This window comes from Lates calcarifer, linkage group LG9 (genome assembly GCF_001640805.2).
Source record: "Lates calcarifer isolate ASB-BC8 linkage group LG9, TLL_Latcal_v3, whole genome shotgun sequence".
In the NCBI taxonomy this organism is placed as follows: Eukaryota; Metazoa; Chordata; class Actinopteri; family Centropomidae; genus Lates; species Lates calcarifer.
In genome coordinates, this window is record NC_066841.1 from 17,427,960 (window position 1) to 17,446,058 (window position 18,099).

An 18,099-nucleotide genomic window follows, 5' to 3' on the forward strand; every position below is an offset into this window, starting at 1 on the left:
CACAGTAATACAAACAATGCAAATTTCATGAAAATCAGACATTTCTATTGCGTAGTAAGTAACATCACTTTACTATCAAACACAGGAATTCTGGGGCAGCAGAGCATCGATGGCAAAGCATCGAAATTCGCCACGCTGGTGCAGTAAGGACATTCAATGAAGACTCATAATCTTCATAATGAAGCATAATCATTGTTTTAATAGTTGTCTGACCACATTTGAGGTGGGTTTGTTCAACCCACTAGGAGCAGTGCATCAAAACATAATTATAATAAATAAATATAAAATAAACATGTCATTTCCTGTTGCCAGCAAGTGGTGCTATTACTGTGATCAAATATTGACATGTAGATATCTTCAGGCTGGGACTCTTGTCAAACATGAGAAGTTTGGACAAGACTGGATGATGTATATGTGAGCTACAACAAATTCCTGGCAAATCTTCAAAATTCACTGTTTTGCCACAGACAGACCCTCTAACAAAAAAACTCACAGTTTTCACAACAGAAGCAAGTTTAAGTTCTTAAGGCCTATCTGACCAAATTTGAGGTGGTTTTAGTCAATGTTTAGCCCCTCAAAGATGTGATTCACTTTGATTAAGAATAAGAAAAGTAGTACACCGTTGGTGCTTGGGCCCCGATAACAAAACAAAAACAAAGAAATAACATATTAAAATTATAATCTGTGATCAAATATTTAATAATGTTCAAATTGCAATTTAAGTTATGTTTTGATGAGTAGTGATAGAAAAACTAAAATACAGGTAATGGAAATATCCAGCTCCACCCATCATACTTTGTCAAACTGCTGTTTCCAAGCAATGGAATGAAGTTTCATGGTGAACTGCATTTCATTTGTTCTTTCAAGAATGCAAGGACGTGAGCTCTACTGTCTGATTATCTCCTATCAGACATAGCTGTCTGGGGTGTGGCCCCTCTGTGTCTTCTCCTTAAGCCATACTAATCAGTTTTTTTATTTTATTTTCCCTTTATCTTTTTCGCTATTTAATGAAACTAACATTTGTCACAAAGCATAGCTGCAGTTCTGAAATGTAGGCTTCCGTGTTTGGGTGGGGAGACAAGGCTTTGTAGCATTGCCATGTTCAAACACAGTGAGGACATTATCAGATGAAACAGACTAGTGTACCATAAAATGCACAGGAATAGCACAGCAGTGTTTGGTATCTTATGTTGATATTGGTATTCACATGAGGGATTTCCACAATCAGATGTACTCAAAACAGAGATGTGCAGAAGCTACAACCAGTTTCGGTGGTTTATGAAAACAAAGAATAAGTGACTGATGACTGTTGACAGAATGGTTGTGATTGTGAGTTGGCACTGGCGCACATATGTAACAGAGGATTTCTATGAAGAGAAAACAGTGAGAAACAAAAGAAAGACAAACGATTTAATAATGTGCATGACAATTTGTGATTTTTTTTTTCACATATACATTTTCCATTTCACAAACACCAACCAATTTGAACAAATGTAAAACTATTTTACAGAGAAACACACCCTAACCTGAAGAAATGTCAGTAACTTCAAGTTCATTGATCAAAAAAAGCTGAAAAAAATATTTGTGAAGTGAACTTAAGACTTGACAGACTTTATTGTGCTGTCATACTGAAAACTGTCTTACTTACACGTTTATACCTGTTTCTTTGCAGTGTTCAATCTTTATATAATTACTGATATGCCACAAAAATGAAATTTGCCCTACAATTAAACTCGAACTACAATGGCTGTGTCTCAGTGATCAGTTTGATAAGAGTCTCCCATTCAAAGTTTACGAAGGACCTTGTGCCCCGGCCATGACTCTGATTGCTCGATTATACATGTTTGTCCTCAGGTGCATGAGGAGAAACTAAATCAGAACGCTCACTTAGAAACATTGCTTCATATTGCTAGTGCTAGCAGTGGTCAAAACCCTCTTCCTGGGGTCCATATTATAACGCTGACAAGACAATTACATCAAAACCGTACATATACAAAACATGAAAAATGATCAGAACAGTTTAAATCAATTAAAAAGTAAAACAATACAACAGTCTCAGTTAATCTAATCACCCATATTTCAAAAGAAAAAAAACAAAGGAAGTCTATTTTACTTGTATAATGAACAGGCCTGTCTCAAGAACCCGTGTGACTTATTCTCAAAGCCTTTTGTCATAGATTCTTGAGATAAAGAATGGCAAACTGATCCACTGAGATGTGGCTCTACACATTGCTGTTTTGCCTTTACAGTGGCAGGCTCTTGTTATTGCACATTTTAAACAGTTTTGGAAGCAAGAGACTGATCAACTAAGAGTGACTTACACTTGCTGCCACTCTGAGCTAAAAATGGTACAACAAATTTAACTCATCTGAATCATGTGAGTGTGACACAGAGACAGCAAATCTCACAGCTGGAGAAGATCAGGGTAATCACCTAAAGCACACACAACACATAGCTTCCTGGAGCATTTCATGTGGATTAACTGTGGTAGCATAACAGGACCTTGTTGTAGCAGTTTAGAATGAAAATATGTCTATTGCTGCCCTCTGCGCAACATGATAGCCTTGTTGCAGTCTTAGACAATGGAGGGATTATCAAGAGGGAACTGAAAGTCACATTGAATACAGATATGAAGACAATGAGCCGTTCTTTCCATTTTATTATATCACTGTCACTGTGCGTCCACCTGCACAGACAGTTGCTGGAATAACCGGTTGCCCAAGATTGTAATATGATTAGTTGCAGAGTTAAGTAGCAGTGACAGACAGCTGTTTGTTTGGATAGCAATTTAATTGGATGGGGTGTACCTACCATGGTGCAGTGGTTAGCACTGTTGTCTCACAGTAAGAGGGTTTGAGACCCGGTTCGAGCACAGGGCTTTTCTGTGCAGAGTTTGCATGTTCTCCCTGTGCCTGCGTGGGTTCTCTCTGGGTACTCCAGCTCCCTCCCACAATTGAAAAACATGCACATTAGGTTAATTGGTGACTCTAAATTGCCTGTAGGTGTGAATGTGAGTGTAACTGGTTGTTTGTCTGTGTATGTTGGCCCTGGTGATCTGTACAGGGTGTACCCCACCTCTTGCCCAATGTCAGCTGGGATAGGCTCCAGCACCTTAACGGATAAGCGGCACAGATAATGGATGGATGGATGGTGTACACACCATTGTCATTACTAATGACTGACTGATGACTGTTTAAGCCAGGATCCTCTTATTATACTTCACTCTGATAAAGTCTGGTCAACACACTTCAATCCTTTTAATCTACCAGGAATTTTTAGTCTTGGTTGCTATATGTGTGTGTGACCTTCTGACAAGGCTCCTCAGTAGTTTAAGTGTTAAGTGTGAAGTTCATTACTTCACCACACAGTGGAGCTGTGGCTCAAGCATTCACATTGCTTTGCCTGTACTGACACGCCTGTGTGACATGACATTTAGATAAGAGTGGATGTGGTGTATAATATTCCTTATGTTTCATCTTAAATGAAAACCTGCCACCTGTGTGTGCACGTTTTTAGATTTTACAGTGTGCCCTGTATATGTTGGTAGTGATGTGAGGCAGGCAACAAACAAATGTACCAACCATGGAGAGGGTACTTATGACTCTTGCAGTTCATGTTGCTGATTTTATTTTCTGGTCATAGATAACATTTTGTATTTCTGTCATGTTTTTCTGCCTCAGCATCCACAGAAGACTGACTGCATAGGAAATGAAGAGCATCTTTGGATTTACTCTGTAGTTATGCTTTTTCAAATCAGCAGACCTTGACATGTTTGTAATAGAACTTTTTTCACTGAAAAGATGGTTGAACCTTGCTTTTGTTTCACTGTGACATCTTTAAAAGCAGAAATCAAATTGCTGCTGCTGTTTTCTTTCTCTGCTTCTCGTCTGCAAGTCAATGAGAAGGTAAATTATAATTTCAGACGCGAATGGTTAGATTGACACTAGATATGTTTGGTGAACTGCTGCAAAGGTCACGCCAAAGAGAGACTCCAAATGTCAAACACCCGTCTCTGTAGTTTAAGCCTTTGTAACATCTGATAGATTGATATTCTTTTCCAGACTTGAAAAATGTCACCACTGATAGTTTGATGCAGAATATACTTTTGCTTCTCCGATAATTGAGCACTGATGGACATCTGTGAACGACACTAGCTCAGTGACATGAACTTCTGATGTGCACACTTGCATTTGTGCTTTGGTGTAATGGTACTGGGAGTGTTATTTTGAGCAAATGCCCCTGACCTTTTTTGCCCTTAGTGCCCTTTTAAACCAAGATCGAATTTCTAACAGTGATAAGCACCTGAGGCACTATGAACCAAAAGGGGCATATCAACAGTTTGGAGGGTATTTGAAATGTAGCAAATGTCATTATTTGCATGCCAGTGAATCTCTAAGGCAAGCCACTGCTCACCAACCAAACCAATAACAGTATAGTCTTGAGGTTTTTCACTTGACTTTACATCAACTTTTTACCTTCTTAAATCTTCAGTGTTACTATCTCTAAGGGTGTGCCACATTGAGGTAATTATACAGTCATCCTGAAGATACAAATGACTAAACACAGATACTGTAAATAGGTGTAGCTCAGTTTTAAAACACCTGTTATGATGAGATCATCCTGATCAACGAGCAAGTCTAAGCAATTCTTAAATTATGATTTATTAATAGCCCACAAGTGTGTGTTTGCAGGCGAAGGCATGTGGCATTTGTGCACAGTGAGCATGCTGGGAAACAAGAGAAGCAAATGGATCTGGAAGAGCCATGCGCTGTTGAAGTTCACGTTGAAGTTTTCATATGTCCTGAGCAGGGAACAGTCAAGGTTTTTGCTTAAAATTGGGAAGACTAAGATTGATTCATTTCAAAGCTTCTGTGTGTAGAAAAGAGTTTCTGTAGGTAGAAAAATCAAAACTCCTGGTGAAAGTTAGTTCAGTCTATGAGTTTCAGGCCTCCATTCTAAGTATCTCTGAGGGTAAGGGAGAAGGATGAGTAGCTGCATATATTGCTGTCTGCCACAGTGTTATTATTATTATTATTATTTACACAGTCACTTCAAGAAGATCATGAAATGCTACACAGAAAACACTTATGGCATAATGTGGTTAAATGGTGGTGGCAGAGCCTTCAGTTGTCGTGGGTGCAACTGCTGAATCTTCTGCATTCATTTGTGGAAGCTGATGATGATGTGAAGCTTGACAAACCAGGCCTGCACGATGACGTGGTTTAAGCTGCTCTTTGCAGTCCAAAAATCTAGATGCAGAATCATTTACTCCTCATGATGTAGCTAAGCATTCATCGCTATCTTGCGAGAGTTAGATGAAAAGATCAACACCACTCTCACATCTGTAGGTTAAATGTGAAGCTGGAGTAAGCTTAGTTTAGCACTAAGACTTGAAACAAGGGGAAACACCTTGTCTATCTCTGACCAAAGGTAAAGAAATCAATGCACCAGTATGTCTATTTTAATCCTTTAACAGAGCCAGATTAGCTGTTTCTCTACACTCCAAGTCTTAGTGCTAAGCTAAGCTAGCACTGGCTTCAGCTTAACATGTAATGAGCAGATATGAGAGTGGTATCGATCCTCTCATCTAAATCTTGGCAGGCTAACGAATAAGCTTATGTCACAAATTGATAAAACTGTCACTTTAAGGTCTGGAAATGTCCTGGAAAATGTTTAAGAGTGGGAATTTAAGGTTGTTCAGCACACTTGTTGCACATTATCAGTGTTATTCATGGCATATTGCTTTTTGTTTGTTTGTTTTATTGACCCCATATTTTGGTCTTTAATGCTGAATATATGTAGATTTTGCACAGCGGTGTCTCTATAAAAACTTAATTGCCAAAGCTGCAAACTGTAATAGACAGGATATGCTTTGTTTACAAACAATTTTTAATCAAGCAAATACCAGGCAACACTTTCAAAAATGTGACATAAATATCTGATTTTGTTATGCCATCACTGACAGCGAATTTTAACAATGCTTTTATTGATTTATAGCATGTATCTGTACTTGAGTGTGAGTAAAAAGAGAATGTGCCTCCAGCTCAGGAACCCTGCCAAAGTGGCATACACAGTTCTTATAAATGGAAAAAACTGCAGGAGAAAAAGTGTGAGTGCAAATTCTTTTTGATTTGCTGGTGATTTGAAAGTTTCTTCCACGTTAGAGAGAAATAAACAAGGCACCTTTCAAATACCCCTTCAACTTAAACTGTCTTTTGTTTAGCTTTCTTCTCTGAGCTGATGCATTTGTTTGTCAGACACGGAGTGTGAAGGACATAGTTTTGTGCTTCAAGCAGGAATGAAAGAGCTTACTGGAGTTATTGAAAATGAATTCAAAGACATGTCATAATTTCCTTAGAAACTGTTGCTGTCCATGATTAGATATGAGAGAGGTCTTCTTGATCATTGTTTGATGTCTTATCTAAAAAGTGATGTTAGTTAAAGGTGCTGTATGACAACTGCTTACCAAGAGTTTCAGCCATCATTGTGTTCACAGGACAAGAGGTTAGAATACGCCCTCTGGACAGCGCTACCTCCTCATCCTCACATGTTGGACTGAGGGCAGACTGGATAGTACAGTGACTCACTATTGCAAAGTGGTCTGGTTGGGACTAGCTAATTAGCATGCTAATTTCAGTAGAAGAAAAGTAATAGAACTGGAAGCAAAACAAGATTAAATGTTGCTATGTAGCAATAGCAAAAACTTACATATAGTACTTTAATATATGTGAAAGCCAAAAGGGTTTACCTAAACATCAAAAGATGCAAGTGTTAGGCAAAAATGTGATTTACAGCAATACAATTATATTAGGAAAAAAAAAACTAAGCTCATGCACCTTCATCTTCATTGGTTGTAATATTGGAAAGTCTGAGTCTTTCCACCGCCTCCTCCTTCTGCTTCTCTTGCACGTCTCCTTCTAAATGGTGCCCAATCATTAGCTGGTACATCAGCACTCCCACCACTGCACCCAAGAAGGGGGCACAGATGGGCACAAAGAACCAGTAGGTGTTTGCACTGTAAAATAAAATATTTTTAAAAAAAAAAACAAAAAAACTGAAGAGCAAGGAGTAGAATTTTCACTCAATCCATCTGCTGTCAGACATAAATAAAATATAGGTGGTTAGTAAGTTACTGAAATGTAGGGTAACATTCTAATATGTTACCCATGGTAGGTTTTAATATGTTTAAAGAAGCATTTCAGTTCTAATCAGTCTTTAAAACCAGTTGTATAGTGCCCTCTGTGGCTATGGAGGGAGCTTTCCAAACTTTAAAAATTACCTTGAAGATATCTTTGGGATTATCTTGGACTAAAAGAAAGCCTGAATTACAAACTGGAAATGTTTGAAAGTTTGAAAGAATTTGGCCTTGAAGCAGAGGACACTAGTGGCAGTATCCCTTTTATACTGTACATAGGATAATGTTTCTGGTTTCACTGTTTGTCTAACTTCTCCTAATTACTCTATGATTCTTCCACCACAAAAACACAGATATTCAGCCACAAAACAAATAAAAAAAATAATTAAAAAAACATTTAAATTTGTGATTCTGGTTTATAGTGGAGTGATATTTTATTTAGTATTTACTTTAATTTCAGTATTTCTAATGTGTGATTTGGTGGAAACTCTAATCCAGTCATCATTACATCCCTTGATAGCCCCAAAAAATACCATACTCACATGAAAACCTCAGCACCCCAGCCTGCAAGAGCAGTGAAGATACGTGGTCCCAGGTCCCTGGCTGGGTTGACAGCATACCCAGAGTTGAATCCCATTGACAGGCCGATGACCAACACCACAAAGCCTACAGTGAAGGCCTCTAGGCCTCGAGGGACTGAATTGTTGTGTGGATCAACTATGGCCAGGATGCACACGATCAGTGCAGCTGTTCCAGTGATCTGAGATACAGAGCAGGGACAGTGAGGTATTCATGTTTTTATTTGCAAAAAAATCATTGCATTAGTGATGGGATCCTTAATTCTTTTCATCAGGGAGACAAAACAGTTCTCTTGTTGAATAAACAATCAAAAGAGTCATTCAAAGCACAGTTTCAATATTTCTCCTTGGAGGTGTTAAATACTCACACTAACCTCAATTTTGCTGATTTTTTTGTCTTGTGATTCCTGTGAGATATTTTTAATCACCTTTTATAAGTTGTGATATTCAGAGTAGATTTGTTCTGAAAAATTTCACAGACTCTCAGACTAAAAATTTCTGTCGGGAAATAAATGTAATATCTATCAGTTATGTCAACTTTTTGCACTTCACAAAACTTCCACTGAAGTATTCCAACATCAATGGATGGTAGAAGTACCTCAAGGAGAGCTTGGGGTGAAGATGGCGTTTTCCTCAGTTCAAATGGTTGCATCACTACAGGTCTAGACTTGAGAACAATAAGCCTCACAGCATATGTGAAAGTAGTATAGATTACTCCATATGCTGTGACATGTCAGGATCATGCAGCAGTGCTAAATGATGTAACAGAGCTGCAAAGAGCTGAGAAGTTGAGCCTGGTGTGCTGTAGTTTTTGTGAGTTTGCATTTCTGACTGAAGTCCTGTTTCAGTGAAATTAAGGTCTTGAAAATTTCTTCAAAGTTAAGTGAAAACAATTACTCAGCAGGAGCAAAGAAGCTGTTCAGTAAGTGAGTGTAAGGTTTTGCCAGAATGACTGACTGATGATTGTTGAGCATAGCTGTTGATGTTCTTCCCAACTGTTTGTTGGGAAAAAACTTTCATATAAACAGACTTCCTTTATGTTATTGGCTTACAACTGTGACCTATTCTAGCATTCTTTGCACTGTCTTTTCATAAAGGTAATTGATTTTGAAGTGGATGGTGCTCTGATGCTGCTGCCATGGGCAGGTTATGAGACTATGGGCCCCTGAGCACAGACATGTAAATGATCTGATGACAACCCTCAGCTTCAAACTGTATTACACGTTTTTGACTATGGCCATGAGCAGTGGTGCATCTGAAATGGCATGTATTTATAGTTTAAAGGTTTCAAATGTCAAAGACTTGAAAACATTCACATGAGTTGATATGAGTGGTTAAGTGTTAGCTAATTTGTGAAGTGATGCAAATTAAGACATCAGGTCCTTTTTGAAGAAGAACTGAAGTGTAAGTAGCAGCTGAGTTCAGCTATTTATCTTAAATTTATTTATCTTTTATCTATCTTTTTAATGCTTCCCTTCCCCTCTCCCTCAGTGAGAGTTCTTACTGCATATGGATCATTAAGACTTGAGCAAAATGTATGAGGTAAATTAACTACAACTTTTCTTACATTTGTTTGATAGGCATCATTTTCATTTGAAAATCCTGTCAGCAGCAGACTGAGCAACACAGACACACAAACAGGTGAGCTGCAGGCTCTTGGGTGAGCTCTGATGTCATAGTGAAAGACCTTGCCATAAGTTCAGGAGAGGGTTTTGACAACTTGTAACGTTATCTTAAAGGTCTATCACCTCATGATTCTTATTTAAAAAAGAAGAAAAAAAGTAAAAAGTAAAATATCAGTTTAAGATCAGAGAAAAAATGATCCAAGTCTGTTACAGGCCATTTTTATCAATAAACATACTCAATTCAAGTAAACTTTCTACAGTTAGGTTTTTTATGTCGATATGTGTACACACAGGTGCAAATAAATGAGAAAAGAGACATGGGGAACAAGTGCCCATATTATTTTAGCAATCTGATAAAAAATGTCCCTATCAAAGAGATTATCAAACATATGCCCTATATGTTATTGACTGTAGTGACTGTAGGGATTAGTGTTAAGTGAATGTGTTGTTCTAAGTTCTGTTATTTTGGTACATATTAGTATTTTGAACGAAGCCACAGTTTTTGTTTATGTTGAATACCCAGTGTGTTACCATCAATGCATCATCTATGCATTATCTATACAACTTATCCTTGAGGGTCGTGAGGGGCTGGAGCCAATCCCAGCTGACACTGGGTGAGAGGTGGGGTACGCTCTGGGCAGGTCACCAGGTCAGCAGGACTAACATATAGAGACAAACAACTATACACACTCACTTTCACAACACTGAGCAATTTTAGAGTCACCAATTAACCTAACCTGCATGTCTTTAGACAGTGTCCAGAGCACCTGGAGAGATCCCATGCAGGCACAGTATATTACATTATTTTAAATTCATTTGCACTTATTTTCCTTTGGGAAGACTTTTTTTATGTAATTTAATGTAGTTTTGGTTACACCATCATCTATTTAAGATGTTAAATGTTTTGTTATCAGTATAGCAAAGATAAAATTGTACAGAGAAGTAAACAAGCTCTAACCTGGGCAAGACACTAACTTGGTCCTTTCTCTATCAATCCACAATTTGTATGTTGGTTACAGTGTGCTTCCTAGCCTGTGTAACAGCCCAGATTTCCCCTAGGTCTAGTGCTGATAATAAAAACATGTAAATTGCACAGGCGAAAGCGCCCTACAGTACATGTTGACAAAATGCCATGTCAACCTGTTGACTTGTATTTCTTTCTGCTCAGACCACCCATCAAACAATTCTCTGTCTTGTGGACTGAGGTGCACATTTAGATCTCTCTAAAATGAAAATGTCATTCTCGCCTGTCACAGGAATGTAAACAGCAGGATTATGCACATTATCTTATGACACACCAGGATATGATTGAACCTCCTTTTGTTCATACTTGCAAGCTGCTGAAGACAGATTCAAAGTGGGATCATTTGATTATTGGCACTGACCTGCTCATTACACTGTCTGCTGATTTTAACAGGTTTAAGAAGATAGCTGAAGTGATGTGAGTAATGAGAATTTGGGGCTCCAGCAGAGGAGCAATACAAGTCCTACACACCAATATGTCTGTAGTAGGCTTTGTCTCAAAGGATGTGACTCAGCCATGTTTTTCATTGATTCATCTTTTGGAAGAGAAACTTTTATTTGAGTCTATTCAGTTCAACCGGACATGCGTCATTGTGACCTCAAGTATCTATTCAAGTCTATGATTGTTATCTTTTTTACTTAAGCATATGAAATTGATGTTTTTGTTCCATACAGCAGACAATGGGCACTGATGGAAAATGAAAGTATGTGCTACTTGTGCTGTACTTGAACTGTTGCAGCCAGAGTGTATGACTTATGAGTGGTGTGCTGCTTTAGATACACATGTGAATCAGTTTCACTGAATAGAGTTGAAATACTTTTAAAAAACAAAAAAATCAAGGCATTGTTACCTGATCAAAGAATCCATTAACCAAGGGTGAGGTGTTTTGATGGATATGTGGCAAAAATTCCCGCTGTGGCATTCTTCCCTATTACAATCAGCTTCCCATGGCCAAAGTCCCATAATGCATCTGGTGAAACATTGTGCAAATCACTCCAAAATATAGCTTCCTGTTATAAAATTGAACTTTTTTTGTTCTATTTGTATTTTAACAATACAAGAGGGCTTATGGGAACCCAGCCAGCAATTTAAGTCCCATTTACAGTGTTGCTCTTAAAGTTAAATTGGAAGTTTGGATTTGCCTTTTCTTCTTGACTGCTGATCATTTAGGAGGATAAAATGTTCTGATTACTGCCACACTGAATTACAGCTTACACAGTATACTAAATAGTATTACTTAATAACAGTAACCTGCAAATGTTAAGTTAAATTGCTGTGTGTTTCAGAGATACAGTTGACAGCGACTGCAGACAGTAATACACTTATTGTTTCAATTTCTTTTTTTCTTTCTGCGTGGTTACACAGCCACAGTCAGCACTGAAAGGAGGCTGGGGATGCACAAACATATAGAGAGATATCACTACATACAAACATGCAGAATAAAAGCCCAAGCATACCAAGGTCAAAACAACATTCACAAACCATGACACATGCTGTAGGTTGTCATACAAATAAACACACAGTTGCATAGCACACATGAGGCAGTATGAACAGAAATCCATTGAATTCATGTATGAGCACCCCAGTGGCCTATAGAGAGCCAAAGATGTGTTCTACTTTGAGTCCTGACTTGTTCAATGATCATGTGGTTCACAGTGTATTTTCGACTGACTGACAGACAGACTTTTTCCTCTTTCTAAAGAGCATATAAGCTGAATGGGCATCCAATATTGTCCTTCACAATAAAATCTGAAAACCTTAGTAAAACCACAATTATTTTTAGCTATGCTAGCTGCAGGGCTTAAAAGGGATGGCACTGTTACACGTAGATTGGTGGACTACTTTGAGACTGAAATATCTCAACAATTATTGAATGGAATGGCATAACATTTTGTACTAATATTCATGGTTCCCAGGTGATGTATTCTAATGACTTTGGCGATCCTTGACTTTTCCTCTAGTGCCACAATGAGGTTGACATCTGTTATTCTGATTGAAATATCTTTAGAATTACTGGCTGGATTTCTATGAAATCTGGTACAGACATTCATGCTCTCCCCAGGATTATCTGTAATCATTTTGGAGAATAACTTAACCTTAACTTCTTCTCTTGCACCATCAAGTGCCAAAAACATTGTTTTATGGACAAATAAGTGCAAAACTAACAGCAATCCCAGCAACAAGCTAAACTAATATGTTTAACATGATAAACATTACCATTAAAAATTTAAGCATTGTCACTGTGAGCATATTAGCATACTGGCATTATTATAAGTCTTTATCTCTTGTCAGTGTCAATGTCCCTATAGCATGGCTAATCTTCCTAAAAAGCAGAGATTTGGATATTTTTCCCATAATAGCTAAATTGATATGTGTTAACTGATCACTTGTGTAAGACACTGAGTAGAAGAAAGCTACCAAATATTTGTCAAGAACTGCAAGTATAGATGCTCTTTTGTTCACTGACTTGTTTTCTCAGAGCAAACAACCATTTGTCTTTGTTCAAACTGTCAGGCAGGCAGTTACAACATGTAGTAAATCTTAAAATGTCACCATCAAGCTATTGTATTTTGAAGTAAACTGAAGGTTCGAAATAGCTCTGGTCTTCAGGGGCAATCCAGCTTTTGTCTCCTCCTTCAACTTGCATGAACTACTAGCATACCACTGACAACAATTTTGATTTGTTTAAGGATAAGAGGTGCACAGCTGATTAAATACTAACATTTTAAACAACATTAAATATTTTTTTATGTGATTAATCCTCCTGAGATTTTTTTTTCACATACCAGAATACATGCCAAATACGATCGATGCACCCAGGAAGGCCCCGAGAGTCTGGAAGAAAAAGAACAATGGGAACTTCCTCCAAGGCTCTCTCCCAAGTAAACAAAGTGTGAAGGTCACCGCTGGGTTCAGATGACCACCTAAAGATGAGAAAAATATAGAAATCTTGGTATATTTTTATACATCAGATTCTTTGTTATTCACCATGAGAAAACAAACACATGGGGGTTGCTTTATCTCTCTAGTGTTCTATCTCTACTCTAGAGCCCCCCCAGAAGAGAGTTCTGAGCATACCATATATTCAGGAATTGTGGTCTCAGTAAAGTCCTGCTAGAATGGAAGGTCTCTGTGACACAAATTAAATTGGAGGGATGAAAAGATTCAGAAAAGTATTCCTTTTTCTAACCTTGAAGGGGGAAGGAACTGCTCTGATGGCACACTCATGTGGGTGCCTCACTTGTATTCATACCTTAATTGTGTCAGGATAGGAGCTATCTAATTATAAGAGCTTATTTTCTCAGCTGCAATGTGTATTAGAGGGGGGACAGCCTCATTATAAAGGCACTGAAGAAGTGAGTATAAGTGAACTGCAGGACCCTTTGTAGTGTTGCTGCTTTTGACACAAGATACTGGGATTGAGGACTGACTCTCCCACTTTCCTTTCAATTACAGAACACGTCGTTTTCAAGTTAAGGGGTAGATGCCCCCTCCTTCCGCGTGTGTGTCTGTTTTAAACTTTGCATTACTCTGTCCACTGCTTTTTGTTCTGCTTCCCCTGCTCCCCCAAGCTGTCATTCGTCTGGCAAACACGTCAGTGTGGTAAATAATGCACTTCAGATAACTGCCAGTTTACCTTTTGCTGATATTTAGTGTCTGTCAAGCCATCAATAATAATGACTGCCTATTTTGCTGATGGAGGTTTAAGGGGGGAAAAAGCTGAGTCTTGGAAACACTTGAATGGCAGGTGTTTCCTGATCGTGATGCAAATGCTTAACTTAGCTCAATTGCATGTGATTATCTTGATGATTAAGAAGTGTTCCTCCTTCTCCTGAGTTAATGCCTATGTTTTATTGACATAGGGTCCCACAGATGTAAATGTAATAATAATTAATATTTTTAACTGCCACTGTTATCTCTTATGAACAAACTATTTAGAACTCCATCTGTTGTGGTTTGGGTTGGTTTGTTTTTGTGTTGTGTTTTTCTTGTGTTTTCTCTTTGTTTCCCCTTCCCTTTTTTCTGTTTGTCTGCAGAGCTGGTGTGTTGCAGGGGGTGTGGCTCTCCTCCTGCTGGCTGATCTCGCACACCTGTTTCCACTCAGCTCGTTCTCCCTCCTCCTTCATAAGCCCGGCCTTCACTCCAGCCCCTTGCCAGGGTATTCCTTGCTGCTTCCCTGTGTGCAGTCCTCTGTGCTTCCTGTGTTGGATTCTCCTGTTTCTCTGTGGCTTCCTATGTCGTCCAGTGGCAGCTTCACCTGTTCTCAGTGGTTACTTGTGTTCTCCTGTGGCAAGCTACTCCAGTTCCTCGTGACTTTCTACTCCTTCGAGTCGGCCAGTTTCCAGCCGAGCCTGTCCTGCCTATTGTTTCCTGAGTTCTCTGTGCCTCATTAAAGAGCCTTCGGTTTGAACTTACCTGTGTGTATTCTCTGCATTGGGGTCCAATTCCTAGAGTATCCGTAACACCATCAACAGAAATCCAAATAGATTCACATGGGATTTGGGGTAGTGCCACAGATAATGTTACAAGGTGTGATCAAAAAGTTCTGAGGACTGCATCTGTAACAAGTCAAAAACAGGGCCTGATTTAAATTTGGCCGCCATACCCTTCAAAGTAGATACCTTGTGCAGAGATACACAGCTCCCTGGAAATCCCATTCTGTAAGCACATTAAGCACCTTCTGCAACTCACACTGAATCTTCTCCACTGTAGGAACACTGCAGGAAGCAAAATTTGGCATGTAAGGCAGGTGAGGAGTGATGATTATGTAGGTGCTGAGAACTCACTGCCCGCACCTGCTGCCTGTGCATTACCATGTCGCACTCCATTCATCCACGAAAGGAACAGTCTAAGAACTTTTTGATTGCACCTCTTATTGTATTTAAACATCTTTTATGACTAGATTCTATGAGACCCTAAGCAGAGTTCTGAAACTTGTCATGAGTTCAAAATCTTTTGTTTATGGGCAATTCAAAATTAGGAGAAGTCATGAAATATAAAGGCAATAAAACAATGTTATATAAGTTGTTAAAGAGAAAATTATAGGGTTAAGAAGATGTTTAAGGAAAATATGAAGCACTAGATAGTATATCCTTACCTGAGACCTGTCCACTCACAAGGATGCCCAGAGTTGCAGCTAATCCAAAAGCAAAGTTAACACTGAGGAATGTGCCATGGGATCCTCTGCTTAGCACCAGCTGTGCAACTGCACCACAACCAAACATCTGGACAGAGGAGAGAAACAGACAAACTTCAGACAAACAATCCAGAATTATTTATTGCGCACATGTGCCTTTCATGTCTACCTATTAACATCTACCAATACATTTTACTATTTTGAGATCCAACCAGAAATATGTTGTCAAGTGAAAAAAAACAACTCTGAGACGAGGTTATTTTTGTGGACTGACAGTAGTAGAAAAACCTCAAAGAGAATAATAAAGCCCCTCAGTGGCCTGACCTGGAGTCAGGTGTCCAACCGAGTCTTACTTTTTGTCTTATCCAGGGTGTGTCTCTGTGACCTCGGAGGTCATGTGTATGTTATGGGTGGGCTTTGAGTGGAACTATTGATGCTGACAACAATCTGACTCCACCTGCAGAGCCCTCCACCGAGGGGACCTGATTGCCAGCAGAGCAAAAGGTATTGTGGAATTAACAGATCAGTCACAGCTGGGGAGCAGAATAACAAATGGCCTGGTGCTTCACTGTTGGTGCACTCTCTTGATATTTTTTTTGTCTGTGGGTTACCATGAGCAGTAGAGGAATTCCAGGTTGTTTTTCACTGGCAAAAAATATTTTGTTTTAATTTGAAAGAATCCTATTTCTTCCTAGTTTGTTTAAATAGTTTTCAGTGGGGACTACAGATGCTGTATGAAGTCTTCTATCATTAGTAAAGAATATGGATATAAAACAATAGGGATCTCTGTGTGTAATTTAAGTACAAAGAAGGAAATTAATGTAGGAGATAACTGATGGAGGTGCTTCCGCTTTTAAGTCCTTGATAATAAAGTTTTTGTTTTTTTCCCAACTACTAGACATCTAAGAGAGCAGGAATTTTATGAGAAGAGTGCAGTCAAAGTTTCTTTACCTTTTAGCACTACTGTAAATGTAGCCTTTGAACATCAAATCAGCCTTAGAGAGGAGACCTGGCAAATCTTACAAAAAGCCAAATTGCTCGCTATTTTGTCATCAAACAACTAAACTCTTGCCAGACACAATAACATCCTCCCCTCTTTCTCTACACAAACATGTCAGACAAGGAGGATGCAGAATCCCTTGGGCCATTTTCAAAACATCTTTTTCTCTTACCTCATGTTGAACTGAAAAGGAGCGGTGGAGAGCTTTAGGATATGTTCTTGGTGCAAACTTTATCATGATGTGCTTACCCATGATATAATAAATGGTAGACAATAATTATTTTGCTCACCATCTCACATCTACAATTATCAGCTGGATTCAGTGGTCACATAGAGAACATATTCAGAAGTACTGCTGAATATACTGTGTGTACTTGCACATGCAGAGTTGGTAGTTGAGAAATGTTTTGTGATGATGGTAGTGGTGTTTCTCTTTCACTGATAGGCCACCAAGAACTTGCAGCAAGAAATCACAGCTCATAAAGTAGATTTAAGTGCAAATTCAAAGGTACTTATAAAATTACTGCACTTTCTCAGATACCCAATCAGATACCCAAAGAAAATGAGAAGGACAAAATATGAGGCACACAAATTGTTAACCAATTGCTATCAAGTTTAACCAAAAGTACATTCCATACCTTTCATTTACTAAATAATACAATACCACAGCTTAAAATCTTATCCTATTAAAGATCATTTTCATCACTGAAAAATAATGCTCAATATTACAGTTAATGTTAATAATACTTTTATACTGAGCATAATGAACATTCAGTACTTCAGTCTTTTCGTATTTAAGATGAAAAATCCAATCCACTTAGCACCCTGCAGGATTAATGCAAGAATACACTGTACTCACCACCAGAATAAGGGTTCCCAGGCATTCTGCCAGGGCCTGGCGGAGGAGCACATGTCGAATCTGAAAGATCCCTGCCAGTTTCTCCAAAATATCTTTTTGTTTTCCCATGATGCAGTTATTATAAGATTATCTTGAGTTATACACTCTGTGGTCTAATGATGAATGTGTGTCTGGGGCTGTGCATCAGCTTTAAGGGGTCTCCTGAGGGTCCCTCCCATGAGGAAAAAGAGCTTCTTTGGACTGCCTGCCACTATTAAACACATTTCCACCCCTTTCCTCCTCATAGTTTTTGTGGCTGCTTGAACTCAGGATCTGACTTAGTTTCACTATTTATCTCTCTACACCACTGCCAGATATGAAAATAAAGCTATAACGTTAAAGTTTCACATTACACTAAGTGTATACTAAGTGTTAATGTTTTTTTCAAGCTTCCTTAGCCTACTTTGAAATTATACACAACTCCAGTTATAATGCCTTTCTATTCATAGTGGTGGAGATTTATCAAGCAAAACAGTTCATCCTGAGGGACACAAGATGACAAAGGCCTTTTCCCAGATTGATCTCTCTTCACTAGCACTTCACACTCACAGCTGTGGAGGGCACTCCACATTAAGGGGTCATGTATAAATAAACAGGTAAACTGTGGGATGCATGGAGCACTCTCCAGCCTAAGTAGGAAGAATCAGTCACCATGGATACCGATAGATGCTGTGCTCATCAGTTAGAGCTATTGTGTGGTGT

General features: G+C 38.6%; 2 protein-coding genes across 10 annotated transcripts in view; one reads left to right on the forward strand and one right to left on the reverse strand.

Moving 5' to 3' along the window:
• LOC108891400 (rhotekin) overlaps positions 1-14,907 on the forward strand; it is a 70,409-nt gene extending 55,502 nt beyond the window's left edge. For all 9 annotated transcript variants that reach the window (XM_051073005.1, XM_051073010.1, XM_051073006.1 and 6 more), the window contains one exon: positions 14,400-14,907. In XM_051073005.1, coding sequence (XP_050928962.1) covers positions 14,400-14,676 — 277 coding nt within the window. In that variant the 3' untranslated portion in view covers positions 14,677-14,907. The remainder of the gene's footprint in view (positions 1-14,399) is intronic.
• LOC108895459 (aquaporin-3-like) lies at positions 5,322-17,527 on the reverse strand. Its single transcript, XM_018694297.2, is given in 7 exon segments — positions 5,322-7,015; positions 7,678-7,895; positions 11,213-11,236; positions 11,238-11,332; positions 13,149-13,286; positions 15,461-15,587; positions 17,359-17,527. Coding segments are annotated over 7 exon segments (897 nt in total). The 5' UTR covers positions 17,467-17,527; the 3' UTR covers positions 5,322-6,828.
• Between the last annotated feature and the right edge of the window lie 572 nt (positions 17,528-18,099).